At 42.5% G+C, this 20,898-nt stretch overlaps 1 protein-coding gene across 2 annotated transcripts in view; it reads right to left on the reverse strand.

Moving 5' to 3' along the window:
• Window positions 1-14,298, reverse strand: part of OLA1 (Obg like ATPase 1) — a 171,398-nt gene extending 157,100 nt beyond the window's left edge. Inside the window, exons 1-2 of one of the 2 annotated variants that reach the window (XM_005573515.4) lie at window positions 14,218-14,298; window positions 12,509-12,609 (exon numbers count right to left, since the gene is read on the reverse strand). In XM_005573515.4, coding sequence (XP_005573572.1) covers window positions 12,509-12,609 — 101 coding nt within the window. In that variant the 5' untranslated portion in view covers window positions 14,218-14,298. The remainder of the gene's footprint in view (window positions 1-12,508; window positions 12,610-14,217) is intronic. The other variant, XM_005573514.3, reaches the window with a different exon arrangement.
• Window positions 14,299-20,898: the final 6,600 nt, after the last annotated feature.

Here is a 20,898-nt window from a genome sequence, read left to right on the forward strand (position 1 = left end):
ATGGCCAGCTAATTTTTTGTACTTTTAGAAGAGATAGGGTTTTGCCATGTTGGCCAGGTTGGTCTTAAACTCCTGAACTCAAGTGATCCTCCTGCCTCAGCCTCCCAAAGTGCTAGGATTACAGGCGTGAGCCACTGCACATGGCCATATATTACATGTTTATTATCATAATTTCTTTAAAAAGTATCAAACTCAAATGGATAAATATTATATAAAATACCTAACCAGTACTCTTCAAAAATAAATCTTTAAAGGTCATGAAAAATAAAACATTCAGAAACTGTCAAAGATTGGAGGAGACAGGAGACATGAAGACTAAAACGCAACATGGTATTCAAAGACAAAGGACATCAGTGGGAATACTGGTGAAATCCAAATAAAGTCTGAGGTTTAGTTAATAGTAAAAAAGCAAATACAGTTAACCCTTGAACAACACTGGTTTGAAATGTATGTTCAAAGTGCATGTGTTCACAGATTATTTTCAATAAAATGTACAATGAGTGTGCCTGCCCCTCTTTCCTCTCCTTCCACTTCCTCTCTATCTTCTGCCTCTGCCACCTGAGACAGAAAGACCAAACCCTCCACCTCCTTCTCCTCCTCAACCCACTCAACATGAAGACAACAAAGACCTTTATGATGATTCACTTCCACTGAGTGAAGAGTAGCTACATTTTCTCTTCCTTATGATTTTCTTAATAACATTATTTTCTCTAGCTTAGTTTATTGTAAGAATACAGTATAGAATAATACGCAAAATATAGCTTAATCAACTGTTTATGTTATTGGTAAGGCTTCCCAGTCAATAGTAGGTTATTAGTTAAGTTTTGGGGGAATCAAAAATTACACACAAATCTTTGACTGGGCCAGGGGTCAGTGCTCCTAATTCAAGGGTCAACTGTAATTTCTTTTTTAACTTTCTTATTTTTTGGAGATAGGGTCTCACTTTATTGCCCAGGCTGGAGTACAGTGGCATAAATATGGCTCACTGCAGCCTCGACCTCCCAGGATCAAGAGATCCTCCCGCTTCAGCCTCTTAAGTAGCTGGGACTACACGTGCGTACCACCACCCCTGGCTAATATCTGTATTTTTTGCAGAGACAGGGTTTCACCCTGTTGCACAGGTTGATCTTGGTCTCCTAAACTGAAGCAATCCACCAACTTCAGCCTCTTAAAGTGCTGGGATTATGGGTGTGAGCCACCATGCCCAGCCCTCAACTGTACCTTAAGGAGCAAAAAAAAAAAAAAAAAAAAAAAAAATTATTTGAAATTATGTGGTGATACAGCAATACAGACTAGAATTCTGAAAAAGAAACTCATTTAAAATTTTAAAATTAGGCGGGGCACGGTAGCTCAAGCCTGTAATCCCAGCACTTTGGGAGGCAGAGGTGGGCAGATCACTTGAGGTCAGGAGTTTGAGACCAACCTGGTCAGTATGATGAAAGCCCATCTCTACTAAAAATACAAAAATTAGCCAGGCATGGTGGCGCATGCCTGTAATCGCAGCTACCTGGGAGGCTGAGGCAGGAGAATTGCTTGAACCCAGGAGGCGGAGGTTGCAGGGAGTGGAGATCGCACCACTGCACTCCAGCCTGGGCAACAGAGCGAGACTTTGTCTTGGAGGAAAAAAAAATTAAAACTTAAAACCCATTAATCTACGAAGTACCTCTAAGGCACACAATCACTGCTGAATACTAGGAAAGAATGAGTAGAAAAACAGATCTGTTATTCAAAAAGATCATTCAGAACATATTAAAAAGAGAAAGTAAATAATTCCCAAATCATAAATTTCTATGAAAGAACAGGCATTCTGGAATGTTGACAAGTAGACAATAAGATTTAAATTCATTTAAAATGGTATTGGGGAGTTTTGCTTCCCCTCTGCTACAAGAACTGCCCTCCTGCTATAAAGAGCTAGAAAACCAGATGAAATCTATGAAATAACAGTTTTCACACAAAGGACAATATGCATCACAGGACTGTGTTCCCTGAGAGAAAAATAACAAATAAACTAAGCTCTGCGACTGGTCCAGCTTACTGCCTACTGATGCTTTCAAAGTCACCATTCCAAGAGGGGAAACCAACAGAACCCAGCAGTCACACCAAGTTGAAGAGACTAAGATGAGAGTTAGGAGGCCAAGGCAGCTAGAATTTATGGGAGAGTATACTAGAAAGGTGGGAGCTGCACAGAGAAAGCACTCTGAAGAGCTGCAGAGGGTCCCCTCAAGAACACAGCTAAGTAATGATTTGCGCATGAGTAAATTCAATCGCTACAAGTCCAGGGAAAGGATCACCCAAACAGACTAGGATGAACAATTCTCAGGGCTCACACAGAGATTGGAACAGTTCACATTCCTATGAGCCAGACTGGAGAGATCCTGTAATACAAGGGAATTTGGATAGAGTCCTCAAAAGGGTCACGTCTTAGTACTAGGGATTAAGTAGCACCAGAGCACAAAATCGTATTAATCCATCATAAGAAGCCTCAAAACAATTAATCTGATACATAATTAACTAAATGCCATACCGAGGTCAAATACTCTTTAAAGGAAAACAACAATATTTAGCATTTAACATAAAATCCACACTGTATGGAAACCATTAAAAATTATAAGACATGCAAAAAAGCAGAAAAATATACACCAAAATCAGGATAAAAGTCAGTAAATATAAACATACTCAGTTTGAGAGATGAAGTAGAATAAAAGGACCTTAAAATAAATGTTACTAATCTTTTAAAATTTTTCTTAAGGAAAAACTTTGCAGATTGGACACTGCAAAGAAAAGACCTTGAAGACAGCAATAAAAGTATCCAAATGAAGCACAAGAGAGAAAAAGACTGGAGAAGGAAATAACCAGAGCTTCTGCAGGATACTATCTAGGGAAGAACATGCATTTACAGTCAGGCATCGCTTAATGGTGGAGATACATTCTGAGAAATGGGTCCTTAGGCAATTTCATCATTGTGTGAACATTATAGAGTATATTTACACAAACCTAGATGGTACAGCCTACTACACACCTGGGCTATATGGTATAGCCTATTGCTTCTAGGCTAAACCTGTACAGCATGTTACTGTACTGAACACTGGAGACAAATGTAACACAATGGCAGGTATTGTATATCTAAACGTAGAAAAGGTACAGTGAAAATAACAGTATAAAAGTGATACAGGATGCTTACCATGAGCGGAGCTTGCAGGCCTGGAAGGTGCTCTGGGTGAGTCAATGAGTGATGGTGAGTGAATGTGAGGGCCTAGAACATTACTGTACACTACTGTAGACTTTATGAACACTGTACATTCAGGATACACTAAAATTATTTTTTGGTATTTTTCTTCAATAACTTAGCCTTAGCTTACCATTACTTTCTACTTTATAAACTTTAATTTTAACTTATTGACTCTTTTGTAATAACACTTAGCTTAAAATACAAATTACTGTATAGCTGTACAAAAATATTTTTCTTTATATCCTTATTCCATATGCTTTTTTATATCTTTCAAATGTGTGCTTTTTTTAAACTTTTTTGTTAAAAACCAAGACATAAACATATACATTAACCTAGGCCTACACAGAGTCAGATCATCAATATCACTGTCTTCCACCTACACATTTTGTCCCACAGGAAGGTTTTTAGGGGCAATAACACACATGGAGCTGTCATCTCCTTTGATAATAATGCCTCCTTTTGGAATACCTCCTGAAGGAACTGCCTAAGGCTGTTTTACAGTTACTTCATTTTTTGTAAGTAGAAAGAGTACACTCTAAAGTGACAATAAAAATTACAGTATAGGCTGGGCATGGAGGCTCATGCCTGTAATCCCAGCACAAAGAGGCTGAGGCAAAAAGATGACTTGAAGCCAGGAGTTCAAGACCAGCCTAGGCAACACAAGAAGTCCCCATTTAACATAAAATCCACAGTGTATATATTTTTTTAATTACCCAGGTGGGACGGGGTGTGCATGTAGTCCCAGCTATACTCAGGTGGCTGAGGCAGGAGGATTGCTTGAGCCCAGGAGCTCTAGGCTACAGTAAGCTATGGTTAGGCCACTGCACTCCAGCCTGGGCAACAGAGCAAGACTCTGTCTCAAAAAACAAACAAAAATTAACTATAGTAAGTACATAAGCCAGTAACACAGTCGTTTATTATCAAGTATTATACACTGTACATAATTGTATATGCTATACTTTTATATGACTGGCAGCACAGGCTTGTTTACACTAGCATCACTGCAAATGTGAGTAATGCCTTGCACTACAATATCACCAGGTAGTAGAAAATTTTCACCTCCATTATAATCTTATGGGACCTCCATCATATATGCAGTCAGTCATTGACCAACATCATTATGCAGCACTTGTCTGTAATAGGCATCCCAGAAAGAGAATAAAGTAGAAGATTATCTTCAAAGTGCTAGAAGAATAACTGTTAACCTAGAATTCTACCCAGTGAAAATATCTTTCAAAATGAAGAAGTCATAAGCACATGAAAAGATGTCAATATTCTTAGCCATCAAGAAAACACCAATTAGCCAGGCCCAGTGGCTCATGCCTGTAATCCCAGCACTTTGGGAGGCTGAGGCAGGTGGATCACCTGAGGTCAGGAGTTTGAGACCAGTCTGGTCAACATGGTGAAACCCTGGCTCTACTAAAAATACAAAAATTACCCGGTGGTGGTGCACGCCTATAATCCCAGTTACTCAGGAGGCTGAGACAGGAGAATCACTTGAACCCGGGAGGTGGAGGCTGCAGTGAGCCAAGACTGTGCCACAGAACTCCAGCCTGGGCAACAGAGTGAGACTCTGTCAAAAAAAAAAAAAAAAAAAACAGAAAAAACAATCAAAAACTTCACAACTTGGCTATAATCAAAAAGATAACAACAAGTGTTGACAAGGATGTGGAATATTGGAACCCATATACAATGCTTGTGCGCATATAAAATGGTGCAGCCACTTTGGAAAACAGTTTGGCAGTCCTCAATAGTTAAATACACAGTCACATATGACCCAGAAATTCTACTCCTAATTATATACCTAAGAGAAATAAAATCATATGTCTAAATAAAAATTTATGTATCCTAAGGCTGAAGCAGACAGAGTACAAATAACATATTGTACTGAAATATAAAAGATGTTGTATATAACTGAAATGTACTGTGGTGTCAGAAAGTAGAAAGCACTCAAAAAATAAAGAGGACGTGTCAAAAGGAATATAAGTGAACATAAAGGCTCCTAATCACCAAAATAACAACAGTAATGGATTATAACCCAAAGAATAAGAATCTATACTGATATACATAAATTATAATCAAATACATGAATAAATGGGAAACTCTTTTGTACAATAGGGTTTTACACAATAGAATTTCCATTGTTCCTTCTATAAATTGTTCCTTCTAAATGTAGAAGACATAAGGGATATTTTTTAATCACCATTTGGCAAACACCACCATAATAACTGTTTCAGTAAGAATCAATAATAGATGCCAAAATTAGGGGGCAAAAGCATTGGAAACAATATATGTACATAATTTCAAAGGACCTCCTACAAGATGCTTATTAATTGCAATGGGAAAAATAATAGCCCTTTCAGTGAAGAAATCTGTCAGACAGCAACGAGCAATCAAAGTTAACATCACCAAAAATGGATAAATCAACATCATGTGCTTTCTAATACACTGTATTGAAAAGCGTATGTCACTCCTATGTTCAAAAGTACATAATTTGAAATTAATCATGAGGAAACATCAGACAAACCCCAAATGAGGGCTATACACAATAACTGGCCAGTACTCTTCAAAAGTGTCAAGGACATCAAATACAAAAAGAGACTGAGAATGTGTTCCAGGTTAAAGGAAACTAAGGAAACATCGTACTATAGTTATCAAGATTTTAACACTTAGGGGATGCGAGCAGAAGATAAATCGGAATTTTTAAAACTATTTTTGCAACTGTGAGATTTTTTAAGCATGAAATTATTTCAAAAGAAATTTTTGTTCCATATATTGTCCAGGCTAGAGTGTAGTGGCTATTCAGAGATCTCACTACCCATCAGGACAGGAGTTTTCATCTGCTCTGTTTCTGACCTGGACCAGTTCAGGTATATGCAGCCTAGAGAATAATTTTCCTCCTGTGAGTTCCTTTGAGCAATCAAGAATGGAGCGTCTAAAAAACAAGTGAGCTAAGAATCAACTAGGAAGACTTCTAGGAACACATAGGCATCACGTATTTTGTATTAGGAAAAATAGTGGACTGCAGTGGATTGAAGATGGCCACACAGTTTTTGTCACTACTCCCATCAAGAGGTGGAGTCTATTTCCCCTCTCCCCAAGTCTCTGGGCTGGTGTCATGACTTGCCCTGACCAAAAGATTTCTGTGTAAGTGTGCTATGCCACTGCCACACTTCCATTCTCTCAAGAGCCAGACACCAGGATATAAGGAAGCTTGGTCTAGAGACCATTTAGAAAGAGAACAAGGCCAAATATAAGAGAAGTGCCCCAGACTTCCAGCCAACCCTGCTAAGGTCCCAGATCTGTTAAAATGGCCATCTTGGATCTTCCAGTCTCAACTAGCCACAGGCTGAATGCAGTCACATGAGGGATCCCAATGAGACTGGCAGAAGACCTATGTAACTCACTACATTCCGGACCAATAAAAATTGTTACTATTTTAAACCATCAACTTTTGGAATGGTTTGCTACACAATAATAGGTAACTAAACAATGGTGATAATTCTGTTGTGATTTTTTTGCTTTTTTTTTTTTTAGCATTTTCTATAACCTTTTCCTTCAGCAATAGTAAATGGCTTTTACAGATGCTGTGACTGGTCTGTAGAAAAATGGGAGAAGGCAGTTTGCAGGGACACCAAAATGCATTCCCAGAAGATCAGCTAAGCAAGACAGTTACTCTCCTGGGGCAGTTTGTGAGTGTTTGAACAGAGTATACTAGTTGTCCATAATATCCATTTCCCCTTCTTTCAGCGTAATCTTTTTTTTTTTTAAGACAGAGTCACGCTCTGTGGCCCAGGTTGGAGTGCAGTGGTGCAATCTTGGCTTACTGCAACCTCTGCCTCCCAGGTTCAAGCCATTCTCCTGCCTCAACCTCCCGAGTAGCTGGGATTACAGGTGTGTGCCACCACACCCAGCTAATGTTTGTATTTTTAGTAGACATGGAGTTTCACCATGTTGGCCAGCCTGGTCTCAAACTCCTGACCTCAAGTGATCTGCTTGCCTCAGCCTCCCAAAGTGCTGGTATTACAGGCGTGAGCCACTGCGCCCAGCCAAGAATAACAGAATTTTTAACTGAACATGTGGCTGTCAAAATAAAGACTACATTTCCTTGCCTTCCTCACAACTAAATTCTTGTGACTAAATTCTGGACAAAGGGATGTTGGCAGAAGTATGGTATGGCAGTTTACAGGAAAAAGGCTGCTAGTCAAGTTTGGCCCCTTGACCCTTCGGATAACCAGCCGCCTGGAATTCACACCTTAGACCAGCAGCTGCCCACCTTTTTGGCACCAGGGACTGGACCATGAATTGGCTGATGGAAGCCAATTTTTCCATGGACCAAGGGTGTGGGAGATGGTTTCAGGATGAAACTGCCCCATTTCAGATCACCAGGCTTTAGTTCGTTCTCATAAGGAGCGTGCAACCTAGATCCCTTGCATGTGCAGTTCACAACACGGTCCACGCTCCTCTGAGAATCTAATGCTGCTGCTGACCTGACCGGAGGTGGAGCTAAGGTGGGAATGCTCACTCGCCTGCCGCCCACCTCCTGCCATGCGGCCTGATTCCTCACACGCCACAGATCAGTACCAGTCCCCAGCATGAGGTTCAGGGACCCTAGCCCTAGACCATGAGAATGACACCACACCCTAGGGATTGCCAAGTTGTGAAGTGAAAGGACCATGGGTTGCTGAGGACTTCATAAAGCAGGTCCACTATACCAATCTATGACTGTAAAAGGTACATTTTTTACATGAAAAAAACCCAACTGGTTACCTGGGGTTTTCTGATGCTCTTAATTGAATCTAATCCCATCTGATGCAGTGCATAGCAACAAGAAGAGCTATCCCTCACAGAAATAAAGAAGTTTGGAATACTGTACCTTCTTGTACCAAATTGTACCAATTGTACCAAAATGTACCTTCCCCCCAGTATTCTCTACTCCTCACAACGACAATAATACATTAGTCCAACAGGAGCTCATTTATAAAGGGTCACTCGGGTAAGAAAAAGCAGTACAGAACTATAAACCAAATCTCCACATTCTTTCTACATTAAAAGAGGCCATTAAAACATGTCTCCTTGCCGGGCACCGTGGCTCACACCTGTAATTCCAGCAGGCGTGAGCCAACACGCCAGGCAAGGAGACATGTTTTTTTGTTTTCTTTTCAGACTGAGTCTTGCTCTGTTGCCCAGGCTAGAGTGCAGTAGTGCAATCTCAGCTCACTGCAACCTCCGCCTCCCGGGTTCAAGCAATTCTCCTGCCTCAGTCTCCTAAGTAGCTGGGATTACAGGCACTTGCCACCACACCCAGCTAATTTTTGTATTTTTAGTAGAGATGGGGTTTCACCATGTTGGTCAGGCTGGTCTCGAACTCCTGACCTCATGATCCACCTGCCTCAGCCTCCCAAAGTGCTGGGATTACAGGTGTGAGCCACCGCGCCCAGCTGGAGACATGTTTTAACGTGAGACATGTTTTTGGAGGCTGAGGCGGGCAGATCGCTTGAGCTCAGGAGTTCGAAACCAGCCTGAAGGCAGCATGGTGAAACCCCATCTACAAAAAATACGAAAATTAACCAGGCATGGTGTTTTTTTGTGCCTGCAGTTCCAGCTATTCAGGAGGCTAAGATGAGAGGACTGCTTGAGCCGGGGAGGTTGAGGCTGCAGTGAGCCATGATCATGCCACTGCACTCCAGCCTGGACAAGAGAATGAAATCTTGTTCAAAAAACAAAAACTAAAACATGTCTCTTTATCACTAAATCTACACCCAGCCGTCAAAGAGGAAATATGTATCCCATTAACAAATAATTACTAAATATCTACTATGTTCCTAACACCATGTCCCATTAACAAACAATTACTAAATATCTACTATGTTCCTAATACCAGTCTAGGCACTAGAAATATACCAATAAGCAAGAACAAGACAATCCGTACCTTCACAGAACTTAAATTGTAATGGAGGGGAATGTCAAACCACTTATTAAATTAGATAATATATATAAAGCATTCAGAATAGTGACTGGCATATAGTAAATGTTCAATAAATATCTGATTCGCTATAAATATTACCTCTAAGTTTCTGGGTCATCAGCCTTATGCAGACTAAAAAGTAAGCCTTCCTATTCACCCAGCTAAAAACCAAGAGATTCTCTAGATGGTTTTGTACTGAATGTCCTTACTTTTGATCAGCAGGCCATCCTTTAGAGAACTGTCTCCCTCCCACAATCTTGATCTTGTAGACCTACACAGAAGCACACAGGTCCAGCTGGATTTCCTTACTCAGGAATTGGAATTACAGGAGAGACAGGAAATGAGAACCACCCAGAAGTCCAGGGATTCACATGGCTGAGCTCCACATGGACCCATTTCTGCCAGCACCACTTGGCTTCTATCCCTCTTGAGGCCTGGCTGTTCAGATCCTAATTCACTTATTCCAATAAACCTCTTTCTCTTGCTGAAAATAGCCAGAATTGTGTTGCTTACAAAGAATCCTACCTGATACAGTTGTGTGAAATAAGATCATTCTACAAAAAGTAGTGTTTACAACCAAATACAACTGCCAAAACTCATTAAACTGTACCTTTAAAATGAGTGAATTTTACTATTTGCGAAGTATACCTCAATGACACTGGGTGGGGAAAGCATTTTATTTAAAAGTGTAAACAGCACACTTATTCTGAATAATAAAATATTTTTAGGTTATTTCCACGTACATTAATTTCATTATGCTTTATGACTAAAAAGCTTATATGGTTATCCCTCCATAGCTGCAGGGGATTGGTTCTAAGATTCCAGCAGATCAAGTCCCTTATATACAATGGTGTAGTACAATACCTAATGCAATGTAATTGATAGGTAAATAGTTGTTTACTGTATTTTTTATAGGAGTCTCGCTCTGTCGCCCAGGCTGGAGTGCAGTGGCCGGATATCAGCTCACCGCAAGCTCCGCCTCCCAGGTTCACACCATTCTCCTGCCTCAGCTTCCCGAGTAGCTGGGACTACAGGCGTCCGCCACCTTGCCAGGCTAGTTTTTTGTATTTTTTAGTAGAGACGGGGTTTCACCGTGTTAGCCAGGAATGGTCTTGATCTCCTGACCTCGTGATCCACCGTCTCGGCCTCCCAAAGTGCTGGGATTACAGGCTTGAGCCACCGCGCCCAGCCTGTATTGTCATTTTTTATTTAATTAAAAAAAATTTTTTTTTTTGAGACAGAGTCTCGCTCTGTTGCCCAGACTGGGGTGCAGTGGCAGGATCTTGGCTCACTGCAACCTCTGCCCCGCCGGGCTCAAGCTATTCTCCTGCCCCAGCTTCCCAAGTATCTGGAATTACAGGCTCCTGCCACCATGCCTGGCTAATTTTTTTTTTTTTTTTTAAGTAGAGACGGGGTTTCACCATGTTGGTCAGGCTGGTTTCAAGCTCCTGACTTCAAGTGATCCAGCCATCTCGGCCTCCCAAAGTGCTGAGATTATAGGCGTGAACCACCATGCCCAGCCAATTTTTTAAAAAATATTTTTGATTTGAGATTGGTTGAGTCCAAGGATGTGAAACCACAGATACAGAAGGTTGCCTATATGAAGAGAAAACACTTAATATGGCCCATTTTAATATAGTCCCAGTTAAAATCAAGTTGTAGTAACTGCAACAATTCTAGAATGAGAAGTATGTCAATATCTAAAAACTATATCTTCCTTACTAGTGGAATAAAGCTCACAACATACATAATGATCATACCTTGCTTTCTCGTTTATTGATAGCACCCTACAGTACTTTGATTAATTATTTGTTTTGCTTACATTTCAACTCTCTACTTAGTCTTACTCTGCAAGCAGACTATATCACAGCAGGAAACCCCTTCAAAATGAAAACCTCTTCAAGCTCCACGAAAGACTGAAATCAGGACAGTCACACTTGCTCACGTTTTATATGACATGAATTTAAGACATGCCTCACTTGGTCACACCATGCTCTATTCATTGAGGAATCCTTATGACGGGGGCTCCTCGGAATACCTAAGAACATGATTGTCCTACTTGCCACGGATCTAAAAGGCCACCCTTGATCTCACAAATCCACACTGAATCTGTTACCTATTAGTACACCCTAATCACTTTTGAGATGTTTTATATTTTAAGGTTAGTGAAAGATTAAATAATGAAAAAGGAAGACTTGGGCCGGGCACGGTGGCTCACGCCTTTAATCCCAGCACTTTGGGAAGCCAACGCAGGCAGATCACTTGAGGCCAGGAGTTCAAGATCAGCCTGGCCAACATGGTGAAACCCCGTCTCTACTAAAATTACAAAAATTAGCCGGGCGTGGTGGCACGTGCCTGTAATCCCAGCTACCCAGGAGGCCGAGGCAGGATAATTGCTGGAACCAGGGAGGCAGAGGCTGCAGTGAGACAAGACCATGCCACTGCACTCCAGCCTGGGCAACAGAGCAAGACTCCGTCTCAAAAAAAAAAAAAAAAAAGACTTTAAACACTTAAGTTGCATGTGTATAGATTTATGATAAACCCCACATGTATTTACTATCACTTTCATATTGCAAATACTCAACTCACTGTAATTTTGAAAACATTACAGCCAGGATCAGTGGCTCGTGCCTGTAATCGCAGCACTCTGGGAGGCTGAGGCAGGCAGATCATCTGAGGTCGGGAGTTCGAGACCAGACTGGCCAACATGGTGAAACCCTGTTTCTACTAAAAATTCAAAAATTAGCTGGGCGTGGTGGTGCGTGCCTGTAATCCCAGCTACTCAGGAAACTGAGACAGGAGAATCACTTGAACCCGGGAGGCAGAGGTTGCAGTGAGTCAAGATCATGCCACTGCATTCCAGCCTGGGCGACAGATTGAGACTCTGTCTCAAAAAAAAAAAAAAGAAAAAGAAAAGAAAACATTACAAAAACTCAAATTTCTGCTCTCAGAACTTTCAGATTTAGACACTTTATAACAGCAACGCTTTTACCTACCAAGTTCCACTACGAAATCTAAAACTGTCACCCCCTTCTCCATCAAGCTTTTAGTGGAGCTTTCAAATCGATTTCCTAAAGCATCCTACTGCACGGCCTCCGGTAGCCAGCCTAGGTAGGTACCACACATAGCCAACCAGCACTGAAATCAATAAAATACATCTAAACTAAAGCCTAATTTTGCAACATTAATAGTCCAGCTTCCTGGCCTCTTTTCTTCAACTTAAATTTTAATTACCTCACGGTTCCCATTTCTACAATAGGACCCAAAATATTTACAGAATGAAAATCAGAAAAGCCCCAGCGTTCACCTACCCAACATTTGGCAATCCAACAATACCAATTTTCAGTGAGGTTCCAAATCTTCCAATGATTGGGGGTGGTTTAATTCCATCACCTCCCTTTTTAGGGGGCATCTGAAATACCAAAGCAAACATATGAACAAAACTTTTTACTATCCACATGGACCCAAAACACATGTCATCATATAAAATACATTATTGAATTAAGATTAAGAACAAAACATACTTTATATAGCGATCCAAAACTAACACAGAGCTAAATCCTTTTTTTAGCAAAAATTTTTAAAAAGTTCTGTAAACCTATCTGTTGTCAAAAAAGTCGCTATTGAGAAGTCCCAGAAAGACTGATCTAAAATCAATATTTGTTGGGCCAGGCACAGTGGCTCAGGCGCTGTAATCCCAGCACTTTGGGAGACCGAAGTGGACAGATTGCTTGAGACCGGGAGTCGAGACCAGCCTGGCCAACACGGAGAAACCCCGTCTCTACTAAAAAAAAAATACAAAAAATTAGCTGGCCGTGGGGGCGCGTGCCTGTAATTCCAGCTACTCGGGAGGCTGAAGCTAGAGAACTGCTTGAACCCGAGAGGCGGAGGTTGCACTGCGCGGAGATCACGCCCCTGGGCTCTGCCTGAGCGACAAAGCGAGGCCCTGTTTCAAATAAATAAATAAAATCTTTGTGGCACCAGGAATCAAAGATAAACTAAGAGTTTAGCTACCAATCTTCCATCCAGACTGCTCACAAAACACTTTATTTCTTAACCTGATACATGGTTATATGAATGAAAGCATTTGGAAGCACGTACATAGATGAGAGTCAAAGAAAATTCCATCTGGAACCACCAGCAACCAAGTCACCCTTCACACAAAACCATTCCTCTATAATCTGGAATCTTATCCTTCCCATTCGCCCACAATCCCCATTTTCACATAGATGAACACCCACCAGATACTGGGGTCCTTCCACCAAGTCCCTGCCACCTTTGGCACTGAAGGTACGGCTCATCAGTCCTCATAAGCAACCTCCATAATCTATACTATGGTTACTATTTCTAATCGTAAATTAATCGATGGAACTTTTTATTTACAAGTAGAAACTTTCTCTGTCCCTTACTAGTTCTGTCTCCAAATCATGCGTGCAGAATTAGTCCCACTCTTGTACTGCAAAGTGAAATCACAAGGACCGCTAAGCTCACGTCTCAGAAGCTGGGAACTAAAACTGTCCCTCTATTCTGGCTGAGAGTTGTATCTCCTAGGACCACGCTGAGGCCAAGCCCTCGTAGTAGTATTCCAGCCTCTGATCCCTGACCCCGAGCGCCAGGAATTTCCCTTCTCAGCGTCCTGACACCTGTTCCTGGCCAACCCCCAGGCCTCCAAAGAACAGACACATGAACAGCGCCTGTCGGGTCCTCTGGCCTACCGAGGGGTGGCCGGCAGCCCACCCAAAGTGGGCCCCACCCCCATCCTCCTCTCCGGACGGGGTCACCGGGCGTCCCGGCCTCGGGAGAAGGCTTTCCCCAGGGTTTTCCCGCGTGAGGTTAGGCCGATCTCCCGACTCGCGGCCTAGTCCGACAGCTCCTCATTCATCCACACACCCCCACGCTACCCGCTGCCCTGGCCCCATCTTGGCCACTGGGCCCGGGCCTCGCGCCAGCCTCAGGGCAATGAGCCCGGGCACCGAAGACCTGGCAGAGATCGCGCCCCCGGGCTCCCTGAGGGCCTCACCGTGCTCGGCCTGGGCGATGACACGGGGTCCCAGCGGCAGCTAGAGAAAGGTCCTGCCGGCAGCCGGAGGCGGGGAGGAAGGAGGAGAGAACGCAGGCCCGGCCCATCCGCCGAGCGGCACGCACGACGGCGGCGGCAGCGGCGGAACGGGCGGGCCGGGCGCCGAGCGGCACCTGCGCGCAGGCCATGGGCCCCGCCCCTCCCCGTTTTGCCCGCGCGCCCCGCCCATTGGCCCGACAGGCCGGGGAGGCGGGAGCAGGGCCGGAGGAGCCCAGGGTGGGAGGAGCCTCGCGACTGACGCAAGGGCTGGAGAGGGGCAAGGCGCTGACCAGGCCATTCCCGGGAGCTCTAGTCTTCCGCTTTAGCACATGGGCTTCTCGGTTCTAGGTCTCCGCTTCCGCCCAGCTGCGCGGCCTGGGTTACCTGCTCATGTTCACTCGCGGGCCTGCAGCCCCGCGCTTCCCCAGCTGGACTGCGAAGCGCCTTGGGCCCTGACTTCCCTCCGGGAGATCCGGGGCGCCTGAAGTCAGGCAAACAGCCACACCAGCCCCGGGGACCGCTTGGCCGCTAGCCCATCTCCCTTTTCCTATAACTTTATTCGCTCAGTCCGTGCGGAGATAAGCTGTTAACTAAACGTTCTTGAAGGAAAAGGGGCTAAGGGAAACTTTAGTCTAAGGATTTCTTCTTCGCCTTATAGTTAAAGCGTCGCACACAGGTACTGGATCACAGAATGCGTTTCATTGAGCCAATTTCCTCCCTTTTCCTCTTGGTGGTTGAGAGCAGGTGCCTTTGAAATTGGGGGATTTCCAATCTGGATTCCGCCACTCATTGACTGTGTGACCCTAGACAAATTAACTTCGCTGTACTTCAGTTTCGTTCTGGATAAAATGAGGCTATTGAGACCACCTTATGAGGTTATTCGTGTGAGGATAAAATGAGACAATGCGTGTTGAGCTCGTAACAACAGTACCCAGCACATACAGAAAAGGCTTGTGAATAGTCTCTGTTGTTAATATTAGGATTTCATCCCATCTCACCCACACCATGTCAACACCATGAGAGCCACTGGAGAAGGAATTCTTTCATTTAGGTCCTGGCCTTCAGATGCCATTCAGGTTTTGTTGTAATGAATATAATACCTGTCCAAAAATTGTGACACTAGAAGCTCCTTTTAAAGGGATTAGTTGCTATTAATATTAAAGGATATAAACTGGTTGCTATCCTCATGTTACAAGTGAGGGAACAATATCAGAAAGGTTGATTAATTTGGATGAAGTCACACAGCTAGCACATGGCAGCAGCATATTTCAAACCCCAATCTAACTGAAAATCTGGCCGTAATCCCAGCACTTTGGGAGGCCAAGATAGGAGGACCAGTTGAGCCTAGGAGTTGGAGAACAACCTGGACAACGTGGTGAGACACCATCTCTACCAATAAAAACAAAAAAAAATTAGCTGGGATTGGTGGCACATACCTGTAGTCCCAGCTTCTCAGGAGGCTGAGGTGAGAGGACGGCTTGAGCCTGAGAGCTCAAGGCTGCAGTGAGCTATGATCACCTGTATCAGATGTTTTTCTCTCTCTACACTAAGGTGAGAGGTGAGAGCATAATGAGCCTGAGAGCTCTCCAGCCTAAGCAACAGAGCAAGACTCCATCTCAAAAAAAAAAGCTCAAGAATCCCAGAGCGCCCTCTCTGCCCAGCAACCAGCCACTCCAATACTGATTGAAGATGTTCCCCAGTCATGGAGTACTAGAATCATCTTCAACGTATCACTGTCTTTTGGCCAAATCTAGCTACTTCTTCAATATCAGTATCTCTCAGATCTATCCATTTCCTTAAATTTACACTATCAAGTTCTTAATCACTTGTTTCTCTATAACTACATCTTTCTTACCTGCACTTTTAACCATCTTTAAAGTGCCTTGCCAAAACAGGTTACACAAATCTCAGGCAGAATTCAGGAGTGGCCAGCTGCTGCTGCCAACGCTTGCCTGATAATACAACTCCATTTCCAACTCAGTGTCACTGGGGGTAAATTTGTATTCATGAGAAAGAAGATCTGATTGGCCCAGTTTCCATAAAGTCCCAGGTCCCATCAGCCATGGCTAGGTGGATAAGGGTCACATAGTCAAAACAGCTGTATGAGTGACCTTGCCCTACCTACCAACGAAACACATGTTCTCAGAAAAGACCCTAGTGGGTATCTACTATTCTACAATGCTAAAGGAAGACTCAGTGAAACAAACAGGATATTATAATTAACACTGGCCGGGCACGGTGGCTCACGCCTGTAATCCCAGCACTTTGAGAGGCTAAGGTGGGCGGATCACCTGAGGTCAGGAGTTTGAGACCAGCCTGACCAACATGGAGAAACCCCGTCTCTACTAAAAATACAAAATTAGCCAGGCATGGTGGCGTATACCACCTTCCCAGCTACTCAGGAAAGCTGAGACAGGAGAATCGCTTGAACCCAGGAGGCAGACATTGCGGTGAACTGAGATTGCGCCATTGCACTCCAGCCTGGGCAACAAGAACAAAACTCTGTCTCAAAAAAAACAAAAAACAAACAAACAAAAATAGTTAACACTAATGCCAAGCCTTAAAAAAGGGCCTTTAAACAGAGGAAAGTATGTTTTTGAGCCTTTGCACGAAGGGAAGTCTATTTAGTACCTGTTGGGCTAAATGATTAAGTTAAACCTAGAGGAAAGAATCAGATGTATTCTAGAATGAAAATTGAGCAAAAGATTTCAGTCAGAGGGGAAATGAGAATAGACCATCAGGTCATGTCAATAGAAGGTTGCTACTATGGAAAGATCAATGGAATGAAAAAAAGTAGACAGAGCCCATGTTTTCACTCTTTGCTATCATTAGCCTCTCTGGATTTTTCTTTCCTTCCCAGGCTCAGCCAATGACCAGGGATCAAGTGAGTTGACCTAAGGTCACAAAGGAACTAGAGAATGGTTTGGGGTCAGTAATTTATCCCCAAATACAGAGTAGCTCCGCTGGAAATTCAAAGGTTTATTGATCCTGTACAGAAAGCTAAGCAACAGGAGACAGAAAGAGTACACAAAGAGAGAGGATGAGAAGGAAAAGAGGAAAATAGCAGCAACATGTTCACCATGTGCTAGCAAGGCCTGACTACACCTGTTGGCCAGCCCTGTCCACATCTGTGAGGGGCATAACAGAAAACAGAATAAGAGTAATAACTACACTAAAAGGGAAGTTGAGTCCTGATAATAACTTTAGGAGGGGAAGGGGACAAGTTGCACAAAAATAATTATCCTATATAGGTAGTTAACTTAAATCACATTTTTATCTATTACCTGTATCAGATGTTTTTCTTGGTCTACACTAATCTTACTATCATATCCAGAATTCAGACAAAGGACTGGGATAGTCCCATATGCTTAGAATATCCTACTCTGAACATTTTTGTTATTGTCATTTATATAAAATTATGTTCTTGAACACCTACTCCATCCCAGGCATTGCTGTAGGCCTTAGAGTAGTGAAGAATAAGATAAATACGATCGGCCGGGCATGGTGGCTCAGGCCTGTAATTCCAGCACTTTGAAAGGCTGAGGTGGGTGGATCACAAAGTCAGGAGATCGAGACCATCCTGGCTAACACGGTGAAACCCCATCTCTACTAAAAATACAAAAAATTAGCTGGGCATGGTGGCGGGCACCTGTAGTCCCAGCTACCCAGGAGGCTGAGGCAGGAGAATGGCATGAACCAGGGAGGCAGAGCTTGCAGTGAGCCAAGATCTCGCCACTGCACTCCAGCCTGGGTGACAGAGTGAGACTCCGTTTCAAAAAAAAAAAAAAAAATATATATATATATATATATATATATGTATATATATATATACACATATCCTTTCCCTGAAGAAACTAGCAACCTAGTGGAGCAAACAAATAGGTGACTACATAAATAATTATATAACAAGCTGGTAAAATACATAGAAGGATACCTAAATACATTAACTACAGTTTGAAAGTTTAAAATAAACCATCTTGGTTTTCACTTACCTTCACAACTTCTGATATTATGTACAAGGCAGTGCCTAATCATCATCCCTTTCCTTTTCCATCACCAGCAATAGTCAAACCTTATTAGGCATCAGCAAAGAAACAGATTTTCCATTTTCTTTCTTTCTTTTTTTCTTTTTTCTTTTTTTTTTTTTTTTTTTTTTTTTGAGACAGGGTCTTGCTCTGTTGCCCAGGCTGGAGTGCAGTGGCCAGATCACAGCTCACTGCAGTCTCGACCTCCTGGACTCAAGCAATCCTCCTACCTCAGCCTCCCAAGTAGCTGGGACTACAGGTGTGCACCACCATGCCAGGCCACTTTTTTTGTATTTTTTGTAGAGGCAAGGTTTCGCCATGGCGCCCAGGCTAGTCTCGAACTCCTAGAGTCAAACAAGCCACCCTCCTAAGCCTCCCAAAGTGCTGGGATTACAGACATGAGCCACCGTGCCCAGCCCAGATTTTCCATTGTCATTCTTACGCTTGACAGAGTCTATTTTCTGAGTTATTGAAATTGGACTATAAGTTACCGTTGAAGCAAAACACAAGTAATCAATTGCTTCTATGCTAGAATTGCTCATAGTATTTGAAAGAATGCTGATTAAAAGAGTCTTGTATCCTAGAAACTGCTGGAGTTTTGTTTTGTAATATCTATTGTAATTCATGAATAAAAATTTAGGAATTGTTTTGTTCTCGTTGTTAAGATTCAATGTCTCCCTATGTTGCCCAGGCTGGAATGGAGTGGTTGTTCACAGAAGTGCAGTGGCTATTCACCAAGGGCTGTTCATAGCACACTGCAGCCTTGACCTCCTGGGCTTAAGAGATCCTTCCACCTCAGCCTCCCAAGTAGCTGGGACTACAGGCACATACCACCACACCCAGCTAATTTATTTTTCTTTGGTAAAGACAGGGTCTCAGTATGTTGCTCAGTCTAGATTCGAAGTCCTAGGTTCAAGCAATCCTCCCTCCTCAGCCTCCAGAAGTGCTGGAATTACAGGCATGAGCCACCATGACCAGCCTCAATTTAGGAATTCTTAAAAGAAAACTATACATATTATTTTCTCAGAGGCAACATAAAAAGACATATCCTAATCCAGAAAAGTAAATATATTATCATTGTAATAGCTAGCTAATACTTTGAGATACAAATAACAGAAGTTTTGATTCAATGAAAATGTATCATATATAACAGAAAGTACAGAGTGGGAGAACAAGGCTCATAGAGTCAACAGCTCAACACTATTTTCAAGGAGACTAATTCTTTCCATGTAATGTCTCTGTCTTCCTTGGGCTTCGCTGGTTTTATTCTTAAGTTAACAGCAAGCTGACTATGATAGCAGTTCTAGGCAACATAACCAGAATGACAATATTGGGGTAGAGTGGGACCATCTCTTTCAGTAGCTCTCTTTCAGTATGGGAAACATGTTTCAGATCTCTCCAGATAACTTCTTCTGTTTCACTGGGCAAAACTGGGTCTCATGCCTGTACCTGAACCAGACACTGGCAGGGAAAATGGACTTACCCTTAGACCATTTAGTCCATCCTTGGGGCTAGAGGAGAAGTCAACTTCCTCTGAGGCACATGACTGTGTGAAGTACGGATAGATATCTGAGCAAAAGCAGGATTTTATAAGAAAAGGACACCAGCAATATTCACTTCCTGAACCATTTTTTTAAGATAACACATTGAGCAGAGTATGGTAATTCTGGAAAATATCAGTGGCATTGGTGGTCATCTGATATGATATGTACAAATTGTAATATAATAAACATTGACACACCTAGATCACTGAGAAAACACTGAAGAAAACTGATCATTTTCTAACAACACTTAATGGTGTTATAAAATGACAGCATGTGAAAACAATATGTTTACTAACCTTTACAAGATACTAAAAATTCCCATCATGGAAGTGGAAGGTTACTTACCAAAATGTGTCCCAATTGTCACATCAATTGAGCTGGAAATTGAGGAATCTTGTGCATGGGCCTAGGTCACCAAATTCATGGCCTCTCAACATCAGTTCAGCTTAATGTATCATTTTCATTACAGTTTTGAACCTGTGTTGTTCAGTTCAAAGAATATTTGTACTACTCAGAATAGGCTAGATAGCAATATAATAGACAACTCCAGAATTTGAGGGGCTTACCATAATAAAATTATTTTCTTCCATGAAGTCCACTGGAGATCTGCCAGCTGTCCATGAGTTGGCCCAGCACTTTTCAGGATGCTTCCATCTCAAAACCCTTCCATATCGAAATGCTGTTACCCCAATGTAACATGTCATCGGCCAAGTTAAGTCACATGGCCACATCTAATCTCAAGGGACTGGGAATCCTCCTTGTACCCAGAAGTAGAGGAAAATTAGATATTGATAAATATTAATAATGCCTAACCCAATATTCATTCAGAAATAGATTTGTGAAGGACATTCTTTCTAAATGAATGTGGTATTGTAATGCATATTGGGTATCCCTTATCCAAAATGCTTGGGACCAGAAGTGTTTCAGATTTTAAATGTCTTTAAATTTTGCAATATTTGCGTATATGTAATGAGATGTCTTGGGGAGGGAACCCAACTCTAAACACAAAATTTATGTTTCAGGCTGGGGGCGGTGGCTCACACTTGTAATCCCAGCAACTCAGAAGGCTGAGT

This window comes from Macaca fascicularis, chromosome 12, assembly GCF_037993035.2.
Source record: "Macaca fascicularis isolate 582-1 chromosome 12, T2T-MFA8v1.1".
Taxonomy (NCBI): domain Eukaryota; kingdom Metazoa; phylum Chordata; class Mammalia; order Primates; family Cercopithecidae; genus Macaca; species Macaca fascicularis.